This window comes from Scleropages formosus, chromosome 17 (genome assembly GCF_900964775.1).
Source record: "Scleropages formosus chromosome 17, fSclFor1.1, whole genome shotgun sequence".
Taxonomy (NCBI): domain Eukaryota; kingdom Metazoa; phylum Chordata; class Actinopteri; order Osteoglossiformes; family Osteoglossidae; genus Scleropages; species Scleropages formosus.
In genome coordinates this window covers 22,913,397-22,939,477 of record NC_041822.1, presented here as the reverse complement: position 1 = coordinate 22,939,477, position 26,081 = coordinate 22,913,397, and the positions used below count along the sequence as shown (strand labels likewise).

The window sequence follows — 26,081 nt, the reverse complement described above, 5'->3', positions numbered from 1 at the left end:
AGACAAGGCTCGCCTGATTTCGGTGACATTAAGCTCTAATGATGTTCTCTATAAGAATGTTTCTTAGCGCTGCCCTAACAAGGACTGGATCTTCCCTGCTGCTCAAATCTACCTCCCAAAAATCCACCTGTAAGATGGGGATCGAGATACCAAAGAAGCTACTACAATTCTTTGCTTAGGAAAAAAAAAAAAAGTGTCCTCAGACCAGCACAAGCTTACTAAAATTACAGACTTGCGTCGCTTAACGTCAGGGAAACGTTCTGAGAAATGCGTTGTCGGGCAATTTCATCGTTGTGTGAACATCATAGAGTGTACTTATACACACCTAGATGGTATAGCCTCGATCATACAGTGTACTTATACGCACCTAGATGGTATAGCCTCGATCATAGCGTGTCCTTATACACACCTAGATGGTATAGCCTCGATCATACAGTGTACTTATAAAAACCTACATGGTATAGCCTCGATGCAGTCAAGAGACATGGTAAACACGAGATTTATGACGCTGCTGCCAACGTAACACAGTATACTGTTTTATAGTAAACTTTTTTTATAAGTAGAAAGAGTATACTAAAATAAGGATAAAAAATACAGTATAGTAAATACATAAACCAGTAACATAGGTGTTTATTATCATTATCAAGTATTACGTACTATACATAATTGTATGTGCTGTACTTTTATATGACTGGCAGCGCAGTAGGTTTTTCACACCAGCACAACACAAACACGTGAGAAACACGTTGTGCTATGACGTCAATAAGAATTTTTCACTTCCATTATAATGTTATGAGACCACCATCGTATATGTGGTCAGTCGTTAAGCAAAACGTCGTTGAGCGAAATGTCGTTAAGTAGCGCATGACTGTACCTTGAATACATAGAACTACAAATAATACTGCTGTATTCTTTACAAAGAAGGGCCTCTTTATTAGACCTGCTCTCCCCATAATCAATTTTCATAAAGCACTGTAAACAGTTCATTTTGATGTGGCTCAAGTAGTGTGCTATTAATATTTCCACAATGGAGTGGGAGTTTTATGACAGTTTTCCCAGTTACACATAAAAAGCAGTAAAAGATTCATTTTTAACAGCTCATTTGGAGATTTTCAAGGATATGCTAAAGTGGAAAAGGGCGACAGCACAACTGGCACAGCGGTGAAGCTTAGAGTTTAGGCAACGTGCCAATGATTGGAACGAGGAATATGTGATGAAATGTGTTAGAAAATACGTAGGAAATGTTTATAGAGCACTTTATGTGGTAGATTATGGCTTATAATCACAATTTTCATTCTGTCAATAGGCTTCAACACTGACAATAAGGATGTATTTCTGGGAGGACAGTAACTAGATTCATATCTGAACAGCTCATTTGTTTTGTTTGGTCAAAGGAGACCATGTTTTTTGTGTCCGGCTTCTTCAGTGTCCAGCTTTTGCATCCGTACAATTTCATTGAAAACACTCTATTGTGCTCTTTTGAATCCATATTCTTGTAAACATGACAGCACATTTGAGGATCATTTTGAGAACTTTCATTGCATCTCAGCCAAGTTCTGGTCTTGACTGTTAGATACGTTGCTGTTGATCACTGATCCCAAGAGGCAGAAGTTATCAGCTGCTTCTATATTAACACCATCAGCTCTAGATTTGACTTTTTGGCAGTTCCCAAGATACGGTGTGCCCCAAGGCTCAATATTTGGTCCGTTTTTGTTTTCATTTTATATACTGCTACTTGGGGATATTATTTGGAAAAAACAAACATCAACTTACATTCCTTTGATGCCAATACTCAGCACTACATATCCATCAGATATGCAAAATATGGAAAAGCAGATACATGCTTTTACTCCTGTAGGAGTCAGTACTTTAATGTCCTAATTGTGGGTTTTTAGAATCAAATGATATCCAACCTACAGTTAGTTTCAAATGTTGTGCCAAGAATTCTCTCAAGAGCCATGAAATATGAACATATGAGATCTTATACAGGAGTGAGTGCTAAAAATTTCTGAAGCCTGAATGTCTGTGGAAAGAGTGTCTGTATAAGAGGGGGTGGATGTACTTTGTATTAGGCTATTTTATTCCATTTTTTCTCATCTTGAGCTTTTTTCTGAACATGCAAATTTTGTCAAGATCCTTAGTATTCCCGTGATTCAGCCACACCTTCGTGCAAAAAGATCACTGTTCCATTCATTACCTTGCACTGACTGATATTGCATACAAATGTCAAGGAAACTGGAAGAAATATTCTTGTGTTTGTGCCCTCCGGTTCAATCTTGGAGTGAATTTTTTTTAATGAAAGCAAATCGTGTAAAAGTTGAAATGACATCAAAAACTTCCATGTCACACCCACATGGACGTAGTGCTTCATGTCGAGGAGGTTGCTCCTTTACGGATCACAGTTAATTCTGGAGCAGCCGGTTATCAACCTATGTGTGAAAGACGGGGCTCATCGGGAGGATCTTCCCCCGCCTGACAACAATGGGACCATCTCACCTGCTCTCCGTATCCCTGGGAAGTTGCCTTTGTCCCGTCCTCTAAGAGGGGCTGCTCTCGGGGTAAACGCAGCACACGGGGCCAATTAAACGCAGGTCAAATTTGCAGAGTGCAGATTGATCGTATGGCATCCATTAAAGGCTGAAAGAAGTGTCTTAAATCAAAGCGTAAAAAGTGGGCACCGGAGCAGCACTGAGCCGTTAGCAGATGACAGATTCATGACCCTGTCCTCCTAAATGGTTCTGCGAGTTAATGGTTCCTAATAGCCAAAGAGGTCAATTCCAATACCGGGTAAGAAAGAAGAAGGCAGCTCACTCTGCTTTTGTGTGTTTTATAGCCTCGGCAATTTGAAACCAAAACACAAGTTATAATACAGCAAGTAAGTGGAAACATGGTGGTTCGTTGGTTGTAGGAAAGTTACTTTGGATCAAATTACTTTTAATTAAGTGCAGAACCAGGGAACCAAAGTGCAATACAGGAAACATGCAGCCCAACCTGTATGCATCTGTAATGCAGGCAGCAGGTGGCGTAGTGGCTAGAGCTCTCCCCTAACAATCTGGCAGGTCCTGAGTCCTGGCTTTAGAATCCCAACTCCTGTCGTAACACCTCTCTTTTAAGGAACTTACCCCAAAATCTATAAATGGGTAAATCAGTGTAAGTACTTCAGTGTATAAACTTAACATTGTGTGAGACAATGAATAACTGTACTGTAATAAGGTAATGACATAATGTCATGGACAAAACTGAAAGGCTCAAAGATCTTTTTGTGATTCCGGCAGGTAACTTTCATTTTCAGGTTATAAAAGTATCATAATATTTATTATTGTTATTATTATTATTATTATTATTATTAACCCAATAATTATACTTACACTAATAATACCTCAAGAATAGTAACAATTATTATTATACTTTTCTAACCTGAAAAGGTAATAATAATAATAATAGTGACAGTCACAACTGTCTACACTGACCAAACCAGAAACCAAAAGGACCGGTCTCCACCAACTGTGACCAAAACATCATCACCAGCTATAATAAAACCCGGGAACAAAATAATGGTGTGTTTAGAAAATGCATCTGCCAGGCGCTGCTGAAAAACTCCCATCTGGTATATATTTCATACGCAGAATGAGTCTCCCACAGAGAGGTGGCCGGTGGGGGGGCTGCACACTGAGGCACATGATGACCAAATCCGTTTCCTGTTCCTCGGGTTGTGCAGTCCTTGTAACCCCCACGTCCACCTGCTTTGGCACCCGGTCACAAAAGGGGACCCGCAAATTGTTCACAGCACCGAGTGTCTCAACACTGCTGTCGTCCGGGATAAGGAGCTGACGGAGCCCGTTTCCCGTCGCAAAAAAAAAATACCTGTTTGTTTTCTGCCTGGCTGACGACCTCGCCACCAGCACCCCCGGACGCCCCCACCGCCGCTGTCACCCCTCGGCAAGGTCGCGGAGGACGGAGACCGGGGCGGGCTATTCTTGGCACACGAGCGCGCACACACACACACGCACACACACACACACACACACACACACACACACACACACAACACGCACACGCATGCAGTTCAGTGCCATGTGACGCAGCACTGCACCCGAGCCAAGTTGCCCCATGATACCGCGGTCCAAGGACACACCTGTCTCGAGGGTGGCTGCTGCTTTGTCAACACAAAACGGAGACAGAACGAAAGCATGAATCCCCTGCAACGGGCAACAATAACTCCTCCGGGGTTCAGTTTTTTCCACCCGTCATCTCACACACACACGCAGGCCTCCGGTCAGCCTCCAGCCTCCAGGATGCTCCGGAGGGGTTTGACCGCCGTCCACCCATCCCGTTCACCGCTCCTTCGAACCTCCTGGAAACCCAGTGATTTCACACCATCCAGGCAGTTTCAGCTGCACAAAGTGTGTAACCCTGACCGCACCTCGCTTAACCTCACCCTGACCTGTCCTGGTTGCTTTCGAGCTCTGCGGAGTCGTCGCGACTCCTGTTTGCCGCTCATATCGAGTCCTTCCAGAATCTTCCGTCCTGCAGTTGTGTACTTTGTGGGCGGCTGATAGTGTACTGGTAGTAACCGTACGGAAGGTCCTTACCTTAAAATGACGCAGCTGTATAAATGGATAAATTGCTCAAGTTGCTTTAGAGAAAGCGTCAGGTATATGTCCACTGTCACTGTGGTTCAGTCCGTCCATCTGGTTTCTGCACAACTTCTCCCTTTTCCTCAAACTTTTCCCATCTTCTCTGTCATTTCTACCCGGTCTTTCTTCTCGTGACGTGTTTAAAGTACGAGCGTCATCACTCGTGCTTCCAACGAAAGGTCTTGCTTCATTTGGTCCAACTTCCATCTGTTCGTTTTCCTGACTGCCCACGGCATCCTGAAAACTGTTTCCCACTGCTGACTGTTTTCAGGACAATATCGAGCTGTGTGAACGTGGAAGATATAAGAACAGCAAAGAGAACAAGTTGCTTTGGATAACATCTGTCAAGGAACCACAGGCTGCTTCTCTGGAAACCATGACTTGTCTTTAGGTGGAATATCTATTGTATAGTAGTGGATTTACATTTATTTATTTAGCAGATGCTTTTCTCCAAAGCAACTTCCAACAAACTCTATGCAGTCTTATCAGCCCACACACCTTATTCACCAAGGTAACTTACACTGCTAGATACACTACTTACACTGGGTCACTCACCTATTCCTCAGTAGAACACATGCTCTCTGTCACTCACACACTATAGGGGAACCTGAGCAGGATGTCATTGGAGTGTGGGAGGAAACCAGAGCACCCAGGAAACATGCAAACTCCACATAGGCTGAGCAGGGATTGAACCCATGTCCTCTCACACCACACAGGTGCTGTGAGACAGCAGCACTACTCGCTGTGCCAGTGTGCCAGACACGTAAGAACACACCTGTGGCCAGAGGTGCAGATGTCACCAAAATCCGAACTCAGCACAAGTCAACATGGCCGTTGAAGAGTAACATCTAAAGATACATCACTGCATACAATCCGAGGAATTCACACACACACACTGCTGAAACTGCTTGCAGCAAACTGGATCCTAACCCAGCAACACAGGGTGCAAGGCTGGAAGGGGAGAGGACACACCCAGGACAGGACGCCAGTCTGTCGCAAGGCACCCCAGCAGAACTCGAACCCCAGACCCACCAGAGAGCGGAACCCGACCAAACCTGCTGTGCCCTGAGGGATGCAGAGATTTATAACTTTGCAAACCCAAGCAATTCCCAGAGGCGTCAAAATGTGTGGGTGCCAAACCCTGCTACAAAAATCAAAAACAAATTGCAATTTTGGAAGAATTAATTAATAAAAACAGTTCTACTGGAAATCTGAAGATCTGCCACCATCTATTATGTAAACATGGTACGGTGCATCGCTGCCCTGTGTCTTTGAAACGTTGCACCTTTGCAGGTAACACTTTCTATTGAACTTCTCCAGTCCTTAAAGTTGGGTTCTATATATATATATAATTTTCACAAACGTGTTTTCATATTTACAGTAAAAAAAAAATAGCTAATTGTGCACAAACCCTCATGCTGTGAAGTTGGGCTGCACAGTCCCATAGCGAGTAGCGCTGCTGTCTCACAGCACCTGGGTGGTGTGAGAGGACACGGGTTCGATTCCCCACTCAGTCTGTGTGGAGTTTGCATGTTCTCCCCTTGTCTGTGCGGGTTTCCTCTGGGTGCTCTGGTTTCCTCCCACACTCCAAAGACATACTGTTCAGGTTCACCCATAGTGTGTGAGTGACAGAGAGAGTGTGTTCCACTGATGTGGATGAGTGACCCAGTGTCAGTAGTGTATCTAGCAGTGTAAGTCACCGCGGTGAATAAGGTGTGTGGGCTGGTAACACTGCATAGAGTTTGTTGGAAGTCGCTTTGGAGAAAAGTGTCTGCTAAATAAATACATGCAAATTTTTATCAATGTAGTGATATAAGTCGAAGGGGTGATTCCTGATTCGTTCCTAGTGGTGCCAAAACCCCAAAGTGCCGTCCCTGGATGGATGTACTAAAGTTTCCACGCAAAGAATGAGTCAACATGACTTTCAAAAGCACCGCGACGACCTTAATTACATGCTAATCCACAGCTTTCCTTTTGGCTACTTTTGCAGTCGTGGTAAAGCGTAGTAGGGATGTATTAGTGGTAACTGCTGGCTGTCGGGGTCTGTACTTCAAACAGGAAAAAAATGCCCTTGAGAGGAGCGAAGAGCTTCTCTCGTGTAAACAGGGTAATTGGGAGGAAGAGAACGGGCGGCATGGTACGAAACACACGTTTGTTCCCGGAACCAGGGGAGGATTTATAAAATCAAACAAAAGAGTTGGCGGCACCAGCCGTGTGGCTCGAACCCTGAGCCAAATGCTGCTGATTTCAATGCCTGGGATGGAAAAACGTGCCCGTAACAGACGTGCCCCCACCCGTCAATGAACACCCAGCTCGCGAAACACTGAGCAAAATTGCAGCATATTATATCTAATAATAATATTTGGGAGAAATGCTCCTGCTGCCTAACGAAGGAATTATTATTCTGTCTCCATCTCCACCCCTCTGTGTGTTATCAGCAGCTCTTCAGGCTCTCTCTTGGATTAATAATACCAAAGCTGTGTAAGAAATAACAAAAAACAACCAAGTAAGACAAAGAAAACATACGACTCCTCATAAAGGAAACACAGATTTATGAATATAGTAATTAATGGTCATTAAACCGTCCATTTTTTCTTGCCATGGACTGCCTTCAATCTTCAACTAAATACTCTTTAAACTGCATCAAACCACTCCACATCGGGACAGAAGGTGGCGTAGTTGTTAGGGCAATTGCAACCTAAAGGTTGTTGGTTTGAATCCCCTGCTGTGTAAATGGAAGAGATTCCTCTGGATCTTCCCAGCGGACACTGTTTCTTATCCTCACGTCACACACATTTTTCCTCTGTCTTTTCCTTTCAAATCCACGGCTGCTTTGGTGCTTTAAAAGAGTTCCCATTTCACCAGGCGACCATGATCCTGTGTTTATCACTCCTGGGGCGGCATGGTGGCACAGCGAGTGGTGCTGCTCTCTCGCAGAGCCCGGGTGGTGCGAGAGAATGTGGGTTTGATCCCCACTCAGCGTGTGTGGAGTTTGCATGTTCTCCTTATGCGTGTGGGGGTTTCATCCAGGTGCTCTGGTTTCCTCCCACAGTCCATAGACATGCTATTCAGGTTCACCCATAGTGTGTGAGTGCCAGAGAGAGTGTGTGTGTTCCACTGATGTATGGATGAGTGACCCAGTGTAAGTAGTGTATCAAGCAGTGTAAGTCACCGCGGTGAATAAGGTGTGTGGGCTCATAATATTGGAGACTTCATTGGAAGTCACTTTGGAGAAAAGTGCCTGCTAAACAAATGAATGTAGATGTACCAGGTGAGCTCCTTCTGGGAATTCTGGGAGATTCGGGTGCGCTCCTTGTGGGGTGTTCGGGAGATGCCATCGAAACAAAAAGCATTTTGCTTTCGATCTCAATCCGACTCGTGAAAGAGCACATATGTCTCTTTTTTCCCAGGTGAATGTTCAGCTAAGAGCTTCCCCACCTGAATATGAATGACGTTTCTGCGGCGCTGTGTCGGCCGATCTCCAGGAGAGCGTTCGAGCGAAAAGCGTGTTAGACAGACACGGCCACCTGGGACAGCGGGAGCTCGAGGATAAATGCGGAGCGACGCTGGAAGAGCCGGCGGAGTCATTTCGTGTTCTCCCCAGGGAGCGATTCCTGCCCTCCTTTCCCCCCTTTGTTGCCTGTTACATTTTTACAGCCTTTTCGGAGCCTGAGGAACCACGACAGACGTTCAGCACCTCTTGCTTCACCCAAAAATAAAGCCTAAGCCTACTGGAAGTTCCTTAGTAATCATCTGTCCCTCCATTATCAATAACTGGTTGTCCAATGCAGGGTCACGGTGGTCCACACACACACACACTATCTGAACCGCTTGTCCCATACGGGGTTGCAGGGAGCCGGAGCCTAAACCAGTAACACAGGGTGCAAGGCTGGAGGGGGAAGGGACACGCCCAGAACGGGACACCCGTCTGTCACAGGGCACCCCAAGCAGCACTTGAACCCCAGACCCACCGGAGAGCAGGACCCCAGTCCAACCCACTGCGCCACCGCACCCCCCCGGTCCAGAGTCTCTCCCGGAAAAATAGGTTGTGAGACAGAGTAATCCCAGAATGGCAGAGCCCATCATAGGGCAATCGCACACACAAAGGGCACTTCCGAGGCACCAGCCCACCTGACACATATGTCTTTGAACTGTGGGAAGAAACCAGAGCACCTGAAGGAAAGCCACACAAATATGGGGAGAATGAATAAACTCCACAGAGACCGAGCCAGATTCGAACCCACATCCAAACCCACAGCTGATATCTGAACGTGGGGAACGTAACCTGGACATTTCGGACTTGAGGAACGCCTGACAGCTCCAATGTGTAAAATGCGGTGTCTGTGTGCTGTATGCGGCAGTCCCCTGTCTAACAGGCGTTGGGTGCACTGGACACTGACGATGTACCTCTGGCATCGATAATATAAACCAGCGTCGGGAACCTTGTAGAAGGTCACACGCAGTGGCCTCAGCTGCCAAAGAAGCTCACGGGAAGCTAATGGGCTTTGGCTGCACAGCCTCACACGGTGCTTAAGGATGGTCTGGCCAGTATAGGCCACGCCTCCTCACTTGTTCCACCTGCCTATGGATTCCAGGCTCAGAGCTTCCTCTCTGTGGGAATTCCTCCCAGTTTGGTTGCGGGAACCCTCCGCTGCCGAGCATCACTTGGGGGTGCTGAGTCTGACCCGCCCTCAGTGTCCATGATGTCACACAAGGAACAGGTACACGTGGGCAGCAGGTGGCGTAGTGGTGAAGGATGGGGGCTTGTGATGAAAACCTCAACAGGGGGTGATGAGCAGCCAACTGGGACACCTTCCTTCCCTGCACCCCATCCTCCTGTGTCGTACATCACAGAGCACGGTTCAGTCACTGGGACTCCAAGCCCTGAGCAGTGCAGTAATAGCCGCTGCTATGACAATAAAGAAGGAAATGAGGAGGTACTTATCTTCTTCTATTTATCTTTGGGTATTTATCCTCTGCTATATATCCTTGGGTATTTATTCTCTGGGTGGCACAGCGGGTTTGGTGGGGTCCTGCTCTCCGGTGGGCCTGGGGTTTGAGTCCTGCTTGGGGTGCCTTGTGATGGACTGGTGTCCCATCCTGGGTGTCGTCCCCCCCCAGCCTTGCGCCCTGTGTTGCTGGGTTAGGCTCCGGTTTTAGTCAATGTGTGTGTATTTATCCTCTGCTATTTATCTTTGGCTTCCCCCATTTAGCTCTGCTACACAATGTCTGCTAAATGATGGCTTGAAAAGAGTAAGTGGTGATGTCACTGAGCGGAAGAAAAGGTGCCTCTTTCTCCTGGCAGACATGAGGACGCCCCATGTAACCAAGTGCCGACAGTCTACTGAAGTGAAATCAGGGTGAAATTTTAGTAATAATAAGCTAAAGGCAGTTAAATTCAAATAGGCCCTGATGCTGCAGCAGAAGTTTCCAAGAGGAACATGGGAATCTACGGCAGGAAGGAGTTCAGGAGAATCTGAGATGAGATCTGGAGCTCGAGAGAAAAAAAAGAGAGAGAGCAAAACGGAACTCAAAATATATCTGTTGCCTAGTGATGCAAAGTGTGTGTGTAAAAACACAGGAGACTTAACCACGACCATTTGTTCTTACTACGCTCCATTAGCCACTAGACAACAACTGCTGAAGCACTACCAGTTCTGGCTAGTGCACATTATACACAATGGATACACAATCGAAAGGACATTCAAAAGATGACCTCGACAGATGCAAATGCATAAAGTTTTTATGAAATCAGTATAGCCTTCTGGAATACTGGGAGGGATTCAGCAGCTCCGAGGGACAGAGGGAGATTATATCGACACTTTGGAACCAAAACTGAGAACCTTCAGGCTTTTGATTATCGAGCCCTTGTGAATGGGACCACCAAGAGGCCAGAGGTGAAGGACCCCAGTGCTATTGCTGGGGTGTAGTAAATGATCAGATCCTGTAGGTATCGGGGTGCAGTTGCTTCGACAATTTTTGCAAGCCATAACCAGTGTTGAACTTGATAGGAGCAGAAACGGGAAGCCAGTGGAGAGAGGAGGAGAGGAGTCGCATGGGAACTCTTTGGCAGGTCAAACAACTTATGTCGTACCATTGTGGATCACGTGGAGAGGCTCGATGGCACAAACAGTGTTATATAACTGCTTACACTGATTTACCCGTTCACACAGCAGGGTAACTTCGATGGTATCATTTCCGACAAATTGTCAGGACGGCTGGTACGAAGAGGTTTTACAAACTCGCTGTCTCATTGGCCACTTTAATCATCTTTATGATGTGGTATCATCAGGTATTTTGCATCTAGTTTTCTAAGAAGCAATTATTATACCACGTTGTTTACCCTCGAAGGAAACGTTCAAAATTTCCATCACGCAGCTAATGATTTAGGAGGCAAGTAATAAAAATTCTGAACAGGTCACCCGCTCTGGGGAAAAAAAAACTATCCGTCTTCCAATACCAGACTTGAGAGAACCGGACGCACAGCTTTTGTCCAAAGTGCTTTATAAAAAATGTATACCGCGGTACAGAAGAATCAGAATGAGAATTTCTGAAAGGTCATTTAGCAGAGGGCAGCGCTGCGCTTTCCTTGGTGACTCCTAGGATACATGATATATCGGTACCATTTCCCACAGTCATTTTGCCACAATACGTTTGCTTAGCGTTGCGACTGATGGCCCGACGTCCGCAGATGCTGGAATGATGACTTTCAAAGGTCCAGAAAAACAGTCGCTGGGCTTTCCGTGACATTGACCGTGTGGAAAGCTCTCGACTGTGGGAAGAAGAAGGGAAGAGCATGGCGACTGGTCTTGACACGTTCCCTTCCGCTCCTGAAGCCCTTCATGGGTATTTTATTTCATCCGTATTTGTCCTCAGCATCATTTCTGGGGACTTCACATTGACAGGTATGAATGATTCCTAACTCCAGCGTCACAAAACTTGAGAACACATTGCAGTAGACAGCAAAATAAGCGCTGGCCCTTTAAGATTCCTTAAAGCGCAACTTTTTGAAAGGAAAAAATGTTAATGCTAAAAATCAGATTAAGGGGACATCCGCAGAAGCCCTATTTTATGGTTTCTTTTGCTCAGAAATTACCCTGTGAAGCTAAGGAAACACACAGGTACAGAGACGCGTGCGCGTGTATACACACATATCCATCGTACTTGTTTATAATAAGCAACATAAATCCAATTCCTCAAACTGTAGACTGAACAGAAGTCTTGCAGAGTAAAAGATGTTCTAAAGTCCAGTAAAGATGAGCAAAGATTTGTTCTCTTTCTGGCCAGGTGGAGGGTGGAGGGGGGAGTCACATCTCCATTCCTTGACACTTGTGTAATTGGTTATATACATCATCGGACTCTCAACGTCTATCGCTTCCATTAGGTGCCGGGACTTTTGGATGGGTCGGGTCAACGCTCGGCCTCGCCATCTCACACTGTCAATTAGGGTCGGACCAGACTGTGCTCAACGTCGCCAGCTCTACCCTTTAAACAGAGCCTTAAAACTAAAAAAAAAAATCATTCATTCACTTATCTGACAGCTTTATCCAAGGTGACTCACAATATTTGATCAACATTACACTGATTTACCCATTTATTCCCCTGTATTAATTTAGGGCAAGTACCTTCATGAAGGGTTCTACAGCAGAGGTGGGATTCAAACACACAACCTTCAGATTGCAAGACACCAGCTCCAGCCACAACATCTCCTGATCAAAACTAAATGAAACACACACAGTCAACAACCACTTATCTTGAGCAGTGATGCAGCAGGCCAGGACCTGGCCCGACAGCACGGGGGCCACACCCAGGATGGAACGCCAGTCCACTACAAGACACCCCAAGCAGGACTCGAACCCCAGATCTGCAACACAGCAGGCATAGGCCAATCCAGTTGCCCCACCGCCCCTCCGACTGAAATGCCCCAACAAAAAAATTCTAGATTTGCATGTTTCCATGCTGAACAAACGCGGAAACGTCGCGGGAAACGTCGCGGGAAACGTCCCACAATGCACCGGGAAAGCAGCTCCGCGCAAAAAATCCCGACCGAACTTCAGCGACGCCACCGGGACGTTCGGTAATCCTTCCTCTTTTTTCGTCCAATAAAGGACACAATTCCATTTAAAGCGCCTCTTTCCTCCCCCATCATTACCTCCGGTGTGAATTCCTCTGCGCCCAACAACAGACTCTTTGCCGCAGAAGCAAAGAGTAATAAAAGCCTCGTCTTGTCACTCTCTCGGAAACCTCATTTATTTCCAGCAGATGCGCCGCCGTATGGATTTTAGGGCGGCGGACGCCTGGATCTTCCGCAGGGTGCCCCTATAAATATGCAGGCTAAGCAGAACCTCAGAATTAAGTTAGAAATTGACGACAGTATAAATTCTTACTTTCATGCGCCGAAGAGCGCGAGACATATTAACAATTGTGAGGTTTAGCTGGCCGTTAAAATGCACTTCAGATACCCATAATTCCCTTTTATCTAATCGGGAATGAAACAATATAACGCCGCTGAAATGCACCGTCTTCCGTGTGGAGACTGAAGGTAGCGACATGTTCATTCATTTGGTTAAATGCAAATGCGTTGCTCCTGCACCTGCTGAACGCAGAGGGACTGAAGCATCTTGGGAGTAACAGAGCTGGGTGGTGGGGGGGGTTGGGGTCCCTGTCATTGCTCATGCAAGCTTCATATTAGCCTGCAACATCTGAGTTTTGTAATTCTGTGGCTGGAGCAGCAGGTGGAGTAGTGGTTAATCGCTGCCGCATAACGGGGTGCAACGAGTAGCACTGCTATCTCACAGCGCCCGGGTGGTGCAAGAGGACGTGGGTTCGATCCCTGTTCAGCCTGTGTGGAGTTTGCATGTTCTTCCTGTGTCTGCGTGGGTTTCCTCCCACACTCCAAAGACATGCCATTCAGGTTCCCCTACAGTGTGTGAGTGACAGAGAGAGAGTGTGTGTGTGTGTTCCACTGATGTATGGATGAGTGACCCATTGTAAGTAGTGTATCTAGCAGCGGAAGTCTTTGGGTGCTCTGGTTTCCTCCCACACTCCAAAGACATGCTGTTCAGGTTCACCCATAGTGTGTGAGTGACACAGAGAGAGAGTATGTTCCACTGATGTATGGATGAGTGACCCAGTGTAAGGAGTGTATCTAGCAGTGTAAGTCACCGCGGTGAATAAGGTGTGTGGGCTGATAACACTACATAGAGTTCATTGGAAGTCGCTTTGGAGAAAAGCATCTGCTAAACAAATAAATGTAAATGCCTTGCAATCAAAGGACTTGGGTTCGAATCCCCCTCCTGCTGCAGTGCCCCTCATCAAGGGACTTAACTGAACCCTGAATTGATACAGTAGAAATTACACCGGTGTATAAATCAGTGTACGTAGCTTAGTGTACAAACTTAACATTCTGTGTTGCTTGGGAGAAAAGTATCAGAGAAATTAGAGTGTTATTTATTCAACATTATATTAGAGTGTTACGTATTGCTCACGTATTTTTGTTCCCCCAGTGGCTGAAAAGTTCAGTGAAACGGGTGATCAGCGTTTGTAAGGGTAACCCCAAAGCAATTACCTGTGGAGGACCTGCTCTCAGGGTCATGACCCAACGACCACCTGCGGACACACAGGTTCCGGGTCGGTTTCATTTTACTGCATTTTTTGGAGAAGGCTTTCCTTTTCAGAGGTTTTGCTCTGCATCTGGGGAAACCGAGAGCTGCTTAAAAATCCATTTCCAACCCCACGCTGCCCAGATTCTCCCTTCGTCTCATTTTTAATGTGAGAAACTTACATTCCCTCATTTACCGCGGCTTTTTTGGAACGTGGCCGCGCCGCTTTCTAAAAAAAGACCGAAAACGGGCCGAGCGCACTTCCCATCTCTCGGCTGGATAAATCAGGTCAAATTAACAGCTGAGCAGTAAAAATAACCAAAGATGACAGTGTCAAGAAAACACACACGCATCTCCAACTTGATTGTTCTTGTGTGTGTTCAACTCCGGGAGCTCAGCTCAGAGGTGCATCATATGTGTGCAGAGCAGCGAAGCAGAATCTCACCCAAAAATATGACAAATGGCAGATGCTGCCAGATCGGGGGGCCTTGGGAGAAAAACCACACAAGTAGGGAAAAAAAAAAAAAAAAAAAATCTGCAGTTTGTTTCATACCAACAGAACATGGTTCCAAACAAAACACGGTAAATGAACCAAAACACGCATACTGTACACTAGGATTTATCTGTTGAAACCTTCCGGTCAGCACAGGCACTCAATAAGCTTCCGTACAAAAACCTACAGCTTAATTTACTTGAAAAATAAATAAAAATTTATTTATTAAGTTTATTTGAAAAATCGGGGAAAAAAAAAAAAAAGTGGGAAATTGGGAAATGTTTCGGATTCTTTCCAGCCCACATTAAGGTCCGCTACTCATATATATTTATATTTATACAGTTGATGCCTTCGTCCAAGGCGACTAAAAGAAGATGTTTTATACAAAGCAAAAATGTGATTGCGAGGTACCACTGAGGTACCATAGTACTTACAGTGATAGAATAAAAATGCCCTGCTGTAAAAATGGGTAAATCATTGTAAAGCTACTTACCTAATAAGCTGCCTTAGAGAGAGTTGTCAGCATTTTTGTATCTCTATATATACATATATACAGTATATCTGTGTGTGTGTGTGTGTGTGTGTGTGTGTATTAGTGACTTCCTGTGTGGTCAGAAATGAGGAACTAAAATAAGACTATTTGTGGAATTTTACTTGTTTATGAACGTATTGTGTTACACTGAGAAAACAGGAAAACAGGCCCTCGCCGGGTCAGGTAAACACACCTCCGATCCCCTTGCAACACAAATTCTTCTTTATTATTATTATTATTATTATTATTATTATCATTATTATTATTATTATTATTATTGATTTATTGGATGTGTTTGTTCAAGGCGACTTACAATACGACATCTGCACAATACCCTACTTCTGGTGATTTATCTCCAAATACAAAATAATTTTACTCTATCAGCTCATGGTAAGTACCCTGACCAGGGGTAGTGCAGGATGGATTTGGATGTGGGGCCTTTAAGAGGAAGGTGGTAACTTCTAACCACTGCGCCACTTGCTGGCTCAGATCATACACACATAATTCATCCCGGATGTGCAATTCCAGGATTCAAGAGAAAGGAAGTTTAAAAAAAAAAAGAAACAGATGGATTGTAGCGAAACTGGTTGCGGGGGGCGGCAGAAGACGAGTAGGACGCTCAACATCACCGACATCACGTTTACGCAGAACAACCGGCTGGAATCCCCCTCGCTTTCTCCTTTTTATAGCTCTGTGGTTTGCGTCACAAACTCAGCGAAGCGTCGAGGCCCTTCGCCCAGCGAGGAGAGATTCGTCGGGATCCGACCTGAGCCTTGCAGCAAAGGGACTGGTTTGAGGAACACCTGTCAAACCTCCCATCGGTCCCATCAGAACTCAGCCCTCAAGGCAGAGGGATCGCAGCCCCCCGGTTTTACAAGAGCGTAACTACACTTCAAAGGAGCGGGGAGAAAATCCTCGAGTCGAGGGTCTCGGACGATCAAGTCATGGGTCTTCCTTCAGCAGGCGAGACTCAACAGGTACATTTTACTTTGAATTCTTTTTCACTTTTAGCCCCAAAGCCACTTATGTTAGGTTTTGTACACCAAGCGACTTTCCCATTTATACAGCAGGGCACTTTTTCACTGTATCGGTTGAGGGGAAGTACCTTGATCAAGATCACTGCAGCAGGAGACGCGATTCAAACCCGGGTCCGGTAACCGCAAGGCGGCAGCTCTAACCACCACGCCCCCCACTGGCCCGCTGCAGTTACTTATCAGACGCTTTATCCGCGTATGTGCGGCTCAATACTGTCAACCCGAAACTTGAAGCGTATCGGAAAGGGGTTCGACAGCACAGCCCATTTTGGCACCTTGAACCTGTGACCTTTGGCTCGGTGCAGCTCTTGAAGCGCTGCGTGGCCTCCCTGCACCTGTTGATAAATGAGAAACGCGTGCAGAACATCGGGGGGGAAGTTGACGCTGTCCTGCTGATAAGGAGCTCGAGTGGTATGAGTGAACGGGGGGGGGGGGTGAGAGAAAGGGAGAGAGAGAGAGACAGAGAGAGAGGGATGGGGGGTGTGAGAGAGAGAGAGAAACAGGGAGTGAGAGAGAGAGAGAGCAGGGAGAGAGAGACAAGGAGAGAGAGGGAGTGGGAGAGAGGGAGAGTGAAAGAAGAGAGGGAGGAAGGAGAGAAAGTGAGAGGGCCAGGGTGAGAGAGAGAGAGAAGAGAAAGTGCGAGAGGGAGAGAGAGGGATGGCAGAAGGGTGAGAGAGAGGGAGAGAGAATGAGAGAGAGGGAGTGGGCCAGGGCTAGAGAAAGAGGGAGAGTGAAAGAAGAGAGAGAGGGAGAAAGAGGGATAGTTGGGGGGGGGGGGTGGGTTCACGTGACCCTCGGCCACATCCTCGCGATCGACACGCAGATCTACAACTATGACCCATCCCGGCAGTTTCCACCCCGACTCGCTGCAGGCGGCGCTGCAAAAGCAAAGAAGCGCACTTTGCACCGGGATCCAGCGGGGGGGGCTGGGCCACTTTACACTCCCTCCGCACCCAGATGCCTGGGAACCCGGGTTCGAACACAGTTTTCCCAAGCTGAACCTGCGTTGTGTAATCAGGGTTTGCATTTCCAAGACCGTGTGTGTGTGTGTGTGCCGCCCTGCTACGGAAAGGACAACCGCCCCTCCCCCCATACACACGGAGCAGAGGACTCGTCCCCAGCGGAGAACACACCGCCCGGCGCACGGCTGTTGTCGTTCCCTTTGACCGCCACACGACGCTCAGGCCTGTACCGCGGTAAAAATAGAAGCGCGACCGTGCCTGCGGTGAACGACATGCTAACCGCTGGAGGAAAACTTGTAAAAGGGTCCGTTCCCTCAACCCGGCAGCTGCTGAAACACACACGGCTACTCAGAGTTCACACTTCAACAGTCCAACTTTACAGCAAAGTTAGGAACATAATTACCATGTTATCACATGCAGTAAAATATGTAAAAAGGGATACATATAAAATATATCCCTTCGGGGCAGTGGGACTGGGAACCACGTCTCTGTTAAATGAGCTCCACACAAATACCAGCAACAGAGAGACTCTTCAGGGCACTTTTACTATGGTATATACCAGTATACCATGGTTACAGCACTCTACTGTTATTGAGCTCCACTGCAATCGTTGTGTTTTACTATGGATCACTACACTGTACTGTTCAGTGTACTACACCATGGCCACTGTACTTTACTGTTACTGTGCTCTACCTCTATCCATGAGCCACAGTAACTGCACTGTACCATTTACTGTTACTGCACTGTACTATGATTACTGTACTTTACCATTACTGCACCATGGTAACACACTACAGGTCTACCATAGTCAGTGTATTCTCTCATGATCACTGTACCATACTGACACTGGCACTGACACTGTCCTGTACCATGACTGTATTCTACTGTATTCTACCATGGTCATTATACTCTGTCGTGATCACTGTACCACAGTCACTCTACTCTATTGACTCTGTACCGTACCACGATCACTGCATTCTACCATGGTTACTCTACTCTACTGTGATCACTGTAGCATGGTACCTGTGCTTTACTGTGACTGTGCTGTACCATGACCATTTTAGTCTTACTCTTACTGTACCGTGACCACCGCACTCTGCTGTTACCGTGCTGCACCGCGGTGATCAGCGCTCTCCGTTGGATACAGACGAACACATTCCCCGTCCCGGTACCGTATCCGAGGACTGCAGCCGCGCAACAGAACAATGGAGCCCCTTCCATAATGTATTGTTCTCTCTCCAGCCGTCATTGGTAGAGGCTGCAGGTGCGATCAAACCCCAGGCTATTACAGCGCAGCAAGCGTCAAAACCGAGCTTCGCGCCCGGGGCCGAGCGTGGGAAAGCCACAATGTACAGTAAAAAAACACACCTCACATTATGACTCTAATACACTTCCACAGATGAAACGGAGGTGAAATCACAGGGGTGCGGAGGAAGAGGAGGCCAATCCGTGGGGGACGTCCCAGATCACCTTCGTTCACACGGCAGGAAATGAAGTCAAGGAAGAGAGAAAGAAGGACCGCACTTTGGACATCACATACCAGCACTGTATTAATGATGACATCATAATTATTGAAAGACCGTAGCAGTGAGTCCGTGGTAATTGACATGTAAATGGAATGCCCTTGACGTGTGTGTGAGAACACAGCGGCGCTGATGGTGGTGATGATAGTGATGATGCTGATGGTGGTGATGAGGCTGATGAAGCTGACAGAGGTGATGATGCTGACAAAGGTGATGATGCTGATGAGGGTGATGATGCCGATGGTGGTGATGGAGCTCATATGAGATGCACTCTGTCCTACTTTGAGCAGTATGTTGCTCTGGAGAAAAGCGTAAACGAATGTAAACGATGGGGCTCAAGGTAGTGATGATGGACATGATGCTCATGGGGTTGATGGTGATGATGCTGATGCGCTTTCATCACCTTCCTGTGTTACTTAGGTGTTAGACCTCAGACACTGACCATACACACCCACCATAAGAGAAATGGGTACAGTGGATGTTCCCTAGAAACTCGTGTACTCAGCCTCTTTACAATAATTGAAAAAAATGTATTAGTAGCAATAATAATAATAATAATAATAATAATAATAATAATAATGATGATGATGATGATGATGATAAAATTCTGAAAGTTCCACTTTACTAAAAGTACATTTTCGTGGAATAACTGAGGCTGGAAATGAGAGACCTGCCGCCGAAGCGCTCTGGAGTGATTCACAAAGAAAAGAAACATTGTGTCACTGAGCGCGCGAGCGTCGCGCCGGGGGCTCGCGCGCCCTCGCGCACCGGGACTCACCTCTCGCGGGGACGGAGGGACCTCTCCACGACCCGGTGCTGCCCGTGGTCGTTAAAGGGCCCGTTAGCACGTTGGACGGGGTCGTTGCGGGGGTCCCTGTCACGGCGAACGGCTCCGTAGGGGCTCCGTGGACAGGGGCGCTCGTGACCCGTCCCACATCTCCAGGTGTCCCTGGGGACATGCGCGCGGGCAGCACGCGCCCCGCGTGCGGCTCCTCCGGGAGGTGGTTGGGCAGGGCAGGGGTGTCGAAAGGCAGCAGCACGGTGGTCCCGGGTTCGGACAGGGACCTCTTCCCCACGGGGGGCGCGTGGCCGTCCTCCTGCGCTCGCGGGGCAGCCCCGTGCAGCCCAATGACAACGACGAGAAGGACATCCAGAGCCGGGGACACAAACATCATTGAGGGCGAGAACTTCATGACACTCCTAACTCTCCACCCACGCGTGGGTCCCGGCCGACAGCGGGTCCTCCGGGCGCTGCGGTCTCCCGCTGCTCCTCGCCGTGTGTCTCCAACTGCGGACGCCCTCGTGACGCGCCGCGCGCCTCAGTCACTCTCCGAGACACTCTTCCACGAGTGACGGACCGAGTGCTCCGCACGAGCGCAAAAACCCACGCCTTCCGACACGTTCCGCGGGAGCCAATGGACGCGGCGGTGGGAGGGCTGGAGTGCGAGGGCGACTCGGCAGTGCCGTTTTTTTTCTCACCGAACGCTGAACGCACTCGTTTTTCATTGGCCACTGTAAGTCCCCCACAGAAAATTATCCAATCAGCGAGCAGACACACTTCGAGGTAGAAACACCGGTCTCTTCAATAACCCTACAAAGCCTCTAAATACTTGCCTTTAGTAATAGCCTAAAATACAGCTTGAATCCACAATTCCCACATTTGTACATTTCTAGAGTGCAGTTCTTCAGATCTGAAGTTGTTGTCGACGAAATTGCTTGAACCTTTACCCTTCCAAAAATCACTTTCAATGTCGGGAAATTTTTACTTGCAGCTCACTGAATATTTTTATTCAGCAAGAACTGAGACATGATTTTTCTCAAGAGCCAAAGCATTTTAAAATATGTCTTCAGACATATATGTCTTAAGGTTTCATATGTAGAGCAGAAGTATATAAAGAGTAACTCTATCCTAACCCTGGCGCACTGGCCTGAATACAGCTGTTGTATAGTTGGTCTCAACATCAGCGAAGGAAGAAGTCACTGTTTCCCAGAGCCTCTGCAACTCCTTCAGTGTCGCCATGGGCAAAGGTCTAAATTGTAAAATAATAATAATAATAAGAAGAAAATCTTTCAATTGTCTATCAGGGAAAATAAAATATTAAATTTTAAGAACTGTATATGAGCGCCATCTTCTGGCTAGAAATGGAATCTGACTAATAGGTGCAGTGTAATTGATGGTCCCTCTGTCCTTTATTCTCACCATCTTGCCCAAAAGCACATATTAGTAACATTAAACATGCTGGTAGACATGGTGTTTGAGAGCAATGGGGAAGCACTGGCTTTATCTGAAATGACACATAACTTTCTACCTGTTACGTACGGCTGAAAAACTAGTATACTAATATAGCACTCTGTATTGTTCTCTGATGTACGTTGCTTTGGAGGAAAATGAATGCTAAATTAAGAAATGCAAAGTATGTTTCCATATCAGCTTGAGGAGTTGATGTTTATCTTTGTTCACGGGATATGTAGAGTTCCTCCATGAAGTTCTCAGAAGAACTTTACATATTCACTTCCATTTATTAGTCGATGCTTCTTGCAATGAGCTACTTACAATTATTCACCCAGTAGGGTAATTTCACTGCAGCAATTCAGGGTGAGTACCTTGCTCAAGGGCACAATAGCCAGAAAGGAGAGTTGAACCAGCAACTTTTGGGCCCAGACACAAGAGCTCTAACCACTGAGTTACCACTTGTATTCAGTAGCTGTGCCCGTTTGTCACTGTGATCAAGTCCATCCATCTGGTTGCTGGTCATCTTTTTTCTTGCACCAATTAATAATTATTTTATTTGTATCTAGCTGGCACATTTGACCAACTTATATAATCAACTTCGTAGTAATTTACCCTCTTATTACTCTAGGCCCTAGGGTGTTTTAACAGTATCTATTCAGGGTAAACTACTCTATCAAATGTAGTACAGAAGAGTGGGATTCAAACTGGAAACCTTCTGATCGCAAGGTGACAACGCCACCTGCTCCCTAATTAGTTTTAGCGCGTTAAAACACAAATACAGAACAATAACAGTGTTCACCGGTAAAGTTGGTGTTTACTAAATGTTAGTTATGACTTTTTTCAAGAAGTAGCGAGACACGCAAAACTGTATAACCATGTGACGGCGCTGCTGCCCAAACATAACTTTTCCAGTCAGTTTTAAACGCACGCCGCTCCCACAGCACTCCGCCAACCCGCGGAGCGGAAAAGGAAGCGGAAGCGGAAGTGACGAAAAGCTGTTGGCTATGACGTAACGAGACCCCGCCCGCAGCCCCCAAGTTGACAGGATGGCGCCGCTGGACCTGGACAAATATGTGGAGATTGCGAAGGAGTGCAAGTACCTGCCGGAGAACGACTTGAAGGTACCCGCGTGGAAAGATTCGTGTGTAATAAAATAATATCCGCGGAATATGAGCCACTGAAGGCGCTCGAGGGCGGTTGCGCTGCAGAGGAGAACATGCAGAGTGTGTTGCTCTTCAGCTACTACTAGTCGAGACAAGTTGACTAGACTCTCTGCATGTGACTGATCATGTGTCACTGCGAGCGCGGGGTTCTGCAGCAGGGCAGCTGGGGTGTCCGGGGGGGGGGTTATACTGCAGCATGGGTGTCTTGCTTTTGCGTGCATTAACGATTAACTTACTAGTAACAGTCAGGTGTGGCCTACGAAACAAGAACTAGTAGTGCTGTGTGTGTCTCTGTCTCTGTGTCTGTGTGTGAGTGAGACCACAGTGGCACTGCCACTACTTGTTGTGCGCACGAGTGGATGCATCACGCAGACACTTTCTCCCTGTGTGTTAAGCTTTCAGTGTCAGCAGGTGTGTGTCCAGATCACAGGTCACACTCACTATTGCGTTCCTCCTTCGCAGAGACTCTGTGACTATGTGTGTGACCTCCTCCTGGAGGAGTCCAACGTGCAGCCGGTGTCCACCCCGGTCACCGTGTGCGGGGACATACACGGACAGGTGCCGCTTTCATTTGCTGTCTCTGTTAGCGCTTGTTGTGTTTATTTATTTATTTATTTATTTATTTAAAATTTACATTTGCATTCCGTTGATGTTTTCAGCCTAAGCAACTAACAGCCCATAGTAAACAAAAGTGCATTTCACACACGGGTGAAGAGTTATAGTTACAGACGTGTGGTTCTCAAAGTGCAGTCAGTTTTGCAGATCAGAAGAAGGGAGGGACTAAAAGATGTGCTTTGAGACCAGATTTTGGTAGGGATTCAGCAGCTCTGAGGAGCAGAGGGAGACACTTTTGTTTTACTTTACTAATTTTACTGTACTTTGTACTAACTTACTATTGTAAATCCCCATTCAGCTTATCAAGGCCAGAGTGAGTTTGCTCTGATTACTCTTTATTTCCTTGTGTTTCTTTCAGTTTTATGACCTCTGTGAACTCTTCAGAACTGGCGGACAGGTTCCGGACACAAATTATATCTTTATGGTTTGTATGCAATTGATCTCATTCACCCTTAAGTTTTACTGGTCTGCGGAATGTTCCTGCATTGTTGATCCACATCGCATTCTTTCAGTCTGTTCAGACAGTTTCATTTTTGTGAATTTCTGTTAATTTTTTCCTATGTTTGAATGAAATAACCTACTGTTTTTGGGCAATACGCTAACGGAATGATCCAAACATTTAATCGCATTTCATTTCAGCTTTGCACATTGCAAGGTGTTCTTTCGCAAATTTGCTGTGCATAATAAAATAAATACATTAAAAAAAATTTAAATTGCAAAAAGCAGTGTTGAGTGTTGTAACGGTTCTGCGTTTTTCAGGGCGACTTTGTTGACCGCGGTTATTACAGCCTGGAGACCTTCACTTACCTACTGGCCCTGAAGGCCAAGTGGCCCGACCGCATCACTCTGCTGAGGGGGAACCACGAGAGCCGGCAGATCACGCAGGTGTACGGCTTTTACGGTTAGCTCTCTTGATCAGTCGAGAGCCTGTGTGATGAAGGACTTTCTGCTGCGTCACATTTTGAAGTGTAAATTTACTCTCTAAGTTTAGTCTCTGTTGCATGCTGTACAGATGTTTACATCTGCTCTCCACGTGCGTGAAGTATGTGACTTCCACAGGTCTACATTTATCTGCCCTTCACTGAGCTCTGGTTCCAACCGAAACACTCAGATGGACCAACTAATAAAGAACCCCATTAACTCGCGTAACTTTGCATTGCAAATATAAGCAAATATTGTAAAACACCAAACATGATTTAAATGTACTCGAATTAATGTAGCATATTTGTCTTTGCACTGTTTAAGAATTGATCTGATGATGGTTCATTGCATTTTATGACATCACAAATGTTGAACTAAGCTTGTTTGTCATGTGGACGTTCCACAAATCTGATCTAAGAACATTAATGCTAACTCTGTTCATTTGGTGAATTTTACATATTTTTAGTTTTGTTTTCAGAATCCATATTCTTGCCTTTCAGATGAATGCCAAACCAAATATGGAAATGCAAATGCTTGGCGGTACTGTACAAAAGTGTTCGACATGCTTACAGTGGCAGCTGTGAGTATAAATATATATATATTATTTTAAGACTTCCTGCTGCAGAACCTTTGTGGTGGTCCAATGCTGGTACCAAAGTTCTGCTATGTGTTTGAGTTTTAAGAAGTATTTATTACATACATGGGGTGCTCAATTTATAACGTATATCAGGAGGTCAGTGCAGTGATTTAAAATACAGAGCCAGAACATGGTACATTCTCTAGTTTTAGAGGAACTTTACAGCATTGTTTTAATTACTTGTGATTGTTATATGAATAATTCAGCTCAGTTTTTTTTTTTTTTTTTTTTTTCCTCTCTCCTCCTGTTATAGCTGTTGGACGAGCAGATCCTGTGTGTTCACGGAGGTCTCTCTCCTGACATCAAAACCCTGGACCAGATACGAACCATTGAGCGCAATCAGGAGATCCCCCACAAGGGGGCATTCTGTGACCTGGTGTGGTCCGACCCGGAAGACGTGGATACGTGGGCCATCAGCCCTAGGGGTGCCGGCTGGCTCTTTGGTGCCAAGGTTACCAATGAGGTGAGGTTTGACGTGATCTAGATTGAGTCATCAATACCTAACTTGTGTGTCTGATACCACTATGTTGCTGGTTCAAATCCCTCAAGGAGCTGCTTATAAAAGTGACATTCAAATATCAAATACATAGATAATCATAGCAGATGGTGTTTTACTCATTCATGCAGCTGTCAGATGATCAGGAGAGGAATGGCTCTGAAAAAAGGTTTGAGACCCTGCTTGAATGCTGGGAGGGATTCCGCAGCTCTGAGGGATTCAGGGAACTCATTTCACCACATTGCACAACCATTTTGACGTGTCTATCCCTTCTCGTGGTGTGTCTTGTGCCCCCCCCCCAAGTTTGTCTACATCAACAACCTGAAGTTGATCTGCCGGGCGCACCAGCTTGTCCACGAAGGCTACAAGTTCATGTTCGATGAGAAGCTGGTGACCGTGTGGTCGGCGCCCAACTACTGTTACCGCTGCGGGAACATCGCCTCCATCATGGTGTTCAAGGACGCAAACACACGGGAGCCCAAACTCTTCCGTGCCGTACCGGACTCGGAGCGAGTCATTCCCCCCAGAACCACTACGCCGTACTTCCTCTGAAGGCAGGGTTCTCGACCCCCTGCCCCCGCTTCCTTTTGTGGATATCCAGTATGGTTAACAAAAAAAAGTTAACTGTATGCTCTGATGTTACTTTTTCAACACCTTATCTGCAGTTTTTGGCATTACCAGTCATTGTAATAAAAATGTATCTCCTTGGTGTTCACCCCCACCACCTGTAATTCTGAGCACGTAAGGATGAGCAAATGGTTTTACTATTATTGCACCGTTTTATTGAAACAAACTGTCCTTATTGCATCATTAACCAACAACATTTTGCATTAACTTGCAGAGAATGTGAAAGATCAGTTTGTCTTGACTGTCAATATTGCTCTCTTACAGAAAGAATAGTTTTCTTTAGACTATAACTGTGCATATGGAGAAATGCTTTAAGGAAATTAATATATTTACAAAGAAGTTATTTGTTCTCTTCTTACTGTTTGCGCAATTTAGCCATAATTAGTCTTTTTGTGGTAGGATCTACATTCCACAGACATTATGTGATGAATTACTGCTGTGGAAGGAGCACAACATTCCTCATACACACACACACACACAGACATGTATGTATATGAGCACACGCACATACACACTCTTTGTACAGAAGTGTTAATTTTGAGTGTTTCAAGTTATTATTATAGATTATGTATATTGGGATACACACTGCAAATAGCAGGGAACTAA

General features: G+C 46.1%; 2 protein-coding genes across 2 annotated transcripts in view; one reads left to right on the top strand and one right to left on the bottom strand.

Annotated features, from left to right (window-relative positions):
• LOC108921867 (multiple epidermal growth factor-like domains protein 9) overlaps window positions 1-20,142 on the bottom strand; it is a 105,223-nt gene extending 85,081 nt beyond the window's left edge. Inside the window, exon 1 of the mRNA XM_029259662.1 lies at window positions 19,562-20,142. Within this exon, the coding sequence (XP_029115495.1) occupies window positions 19,562-19,976 (415 nt within the window). The 5' untranslated portion in view covers window positions 19,977-20,142. The remainder of the gene's footprint in view (window positions 1-19,561) is intronic.
• A 1,888-nt stretch (window positions 20,143-22,030) lies between these two features.
• LOC108921870 (serine/threonine-protein phosphatase 6 catalytic subunit-like) lies at window positions 22,031-26,067 on the top strand. The gene is made up of 7 exons (XM_018731586.2): window positions 22,031-22,137; window positions 22,642-22,737; window positions 23,153-23,218; window positions 23,554-23,695; window positions 24,216-24,295; window positions 24,606-24,815; window positions 25,152-26,067. Exons 1-7 carry the CDS (start codon window positions 22,063-22,065, stop codon window positions 25,398-25,400), a joined length of 918 nt encoding a protein of 305 aa, XP_018587102.1. The 5' UTR covers window positions 22,031-22,062; the 3' UTR covers window positions 25,401-26,067.
• Window positions 26,068-26,081: the final 14 nt, after the last annotated feature.

What these genes read in the sequence shown, in the direction of transcription:
- LOC108921870 (XM_018731586.2), top strand. Translation starts at nt 22,063, where the DNA reads ATGGCGCCGCTGGACCTGGACAAATATGTGGAGATTGCGAAGGAGTGC. An exon ending in ACACAAATTATATCTTTATG is followed by an intron (nt 23,219 to 23,553) that starts GTTTGTATGCAA and finishes TGCGTTTTTCAG; the next exon opens with GGCGACTTTGTTGACCGCGG. An exon ending in GTGCCAAGGTTACCAATGAG is followed by an intron (nt 24,816 to 25,151) that starts GTGAGGTTTGAC and finishes CCCCCCCCCAAG; the next exon opens with TTTGTCTACATCAACAACCT.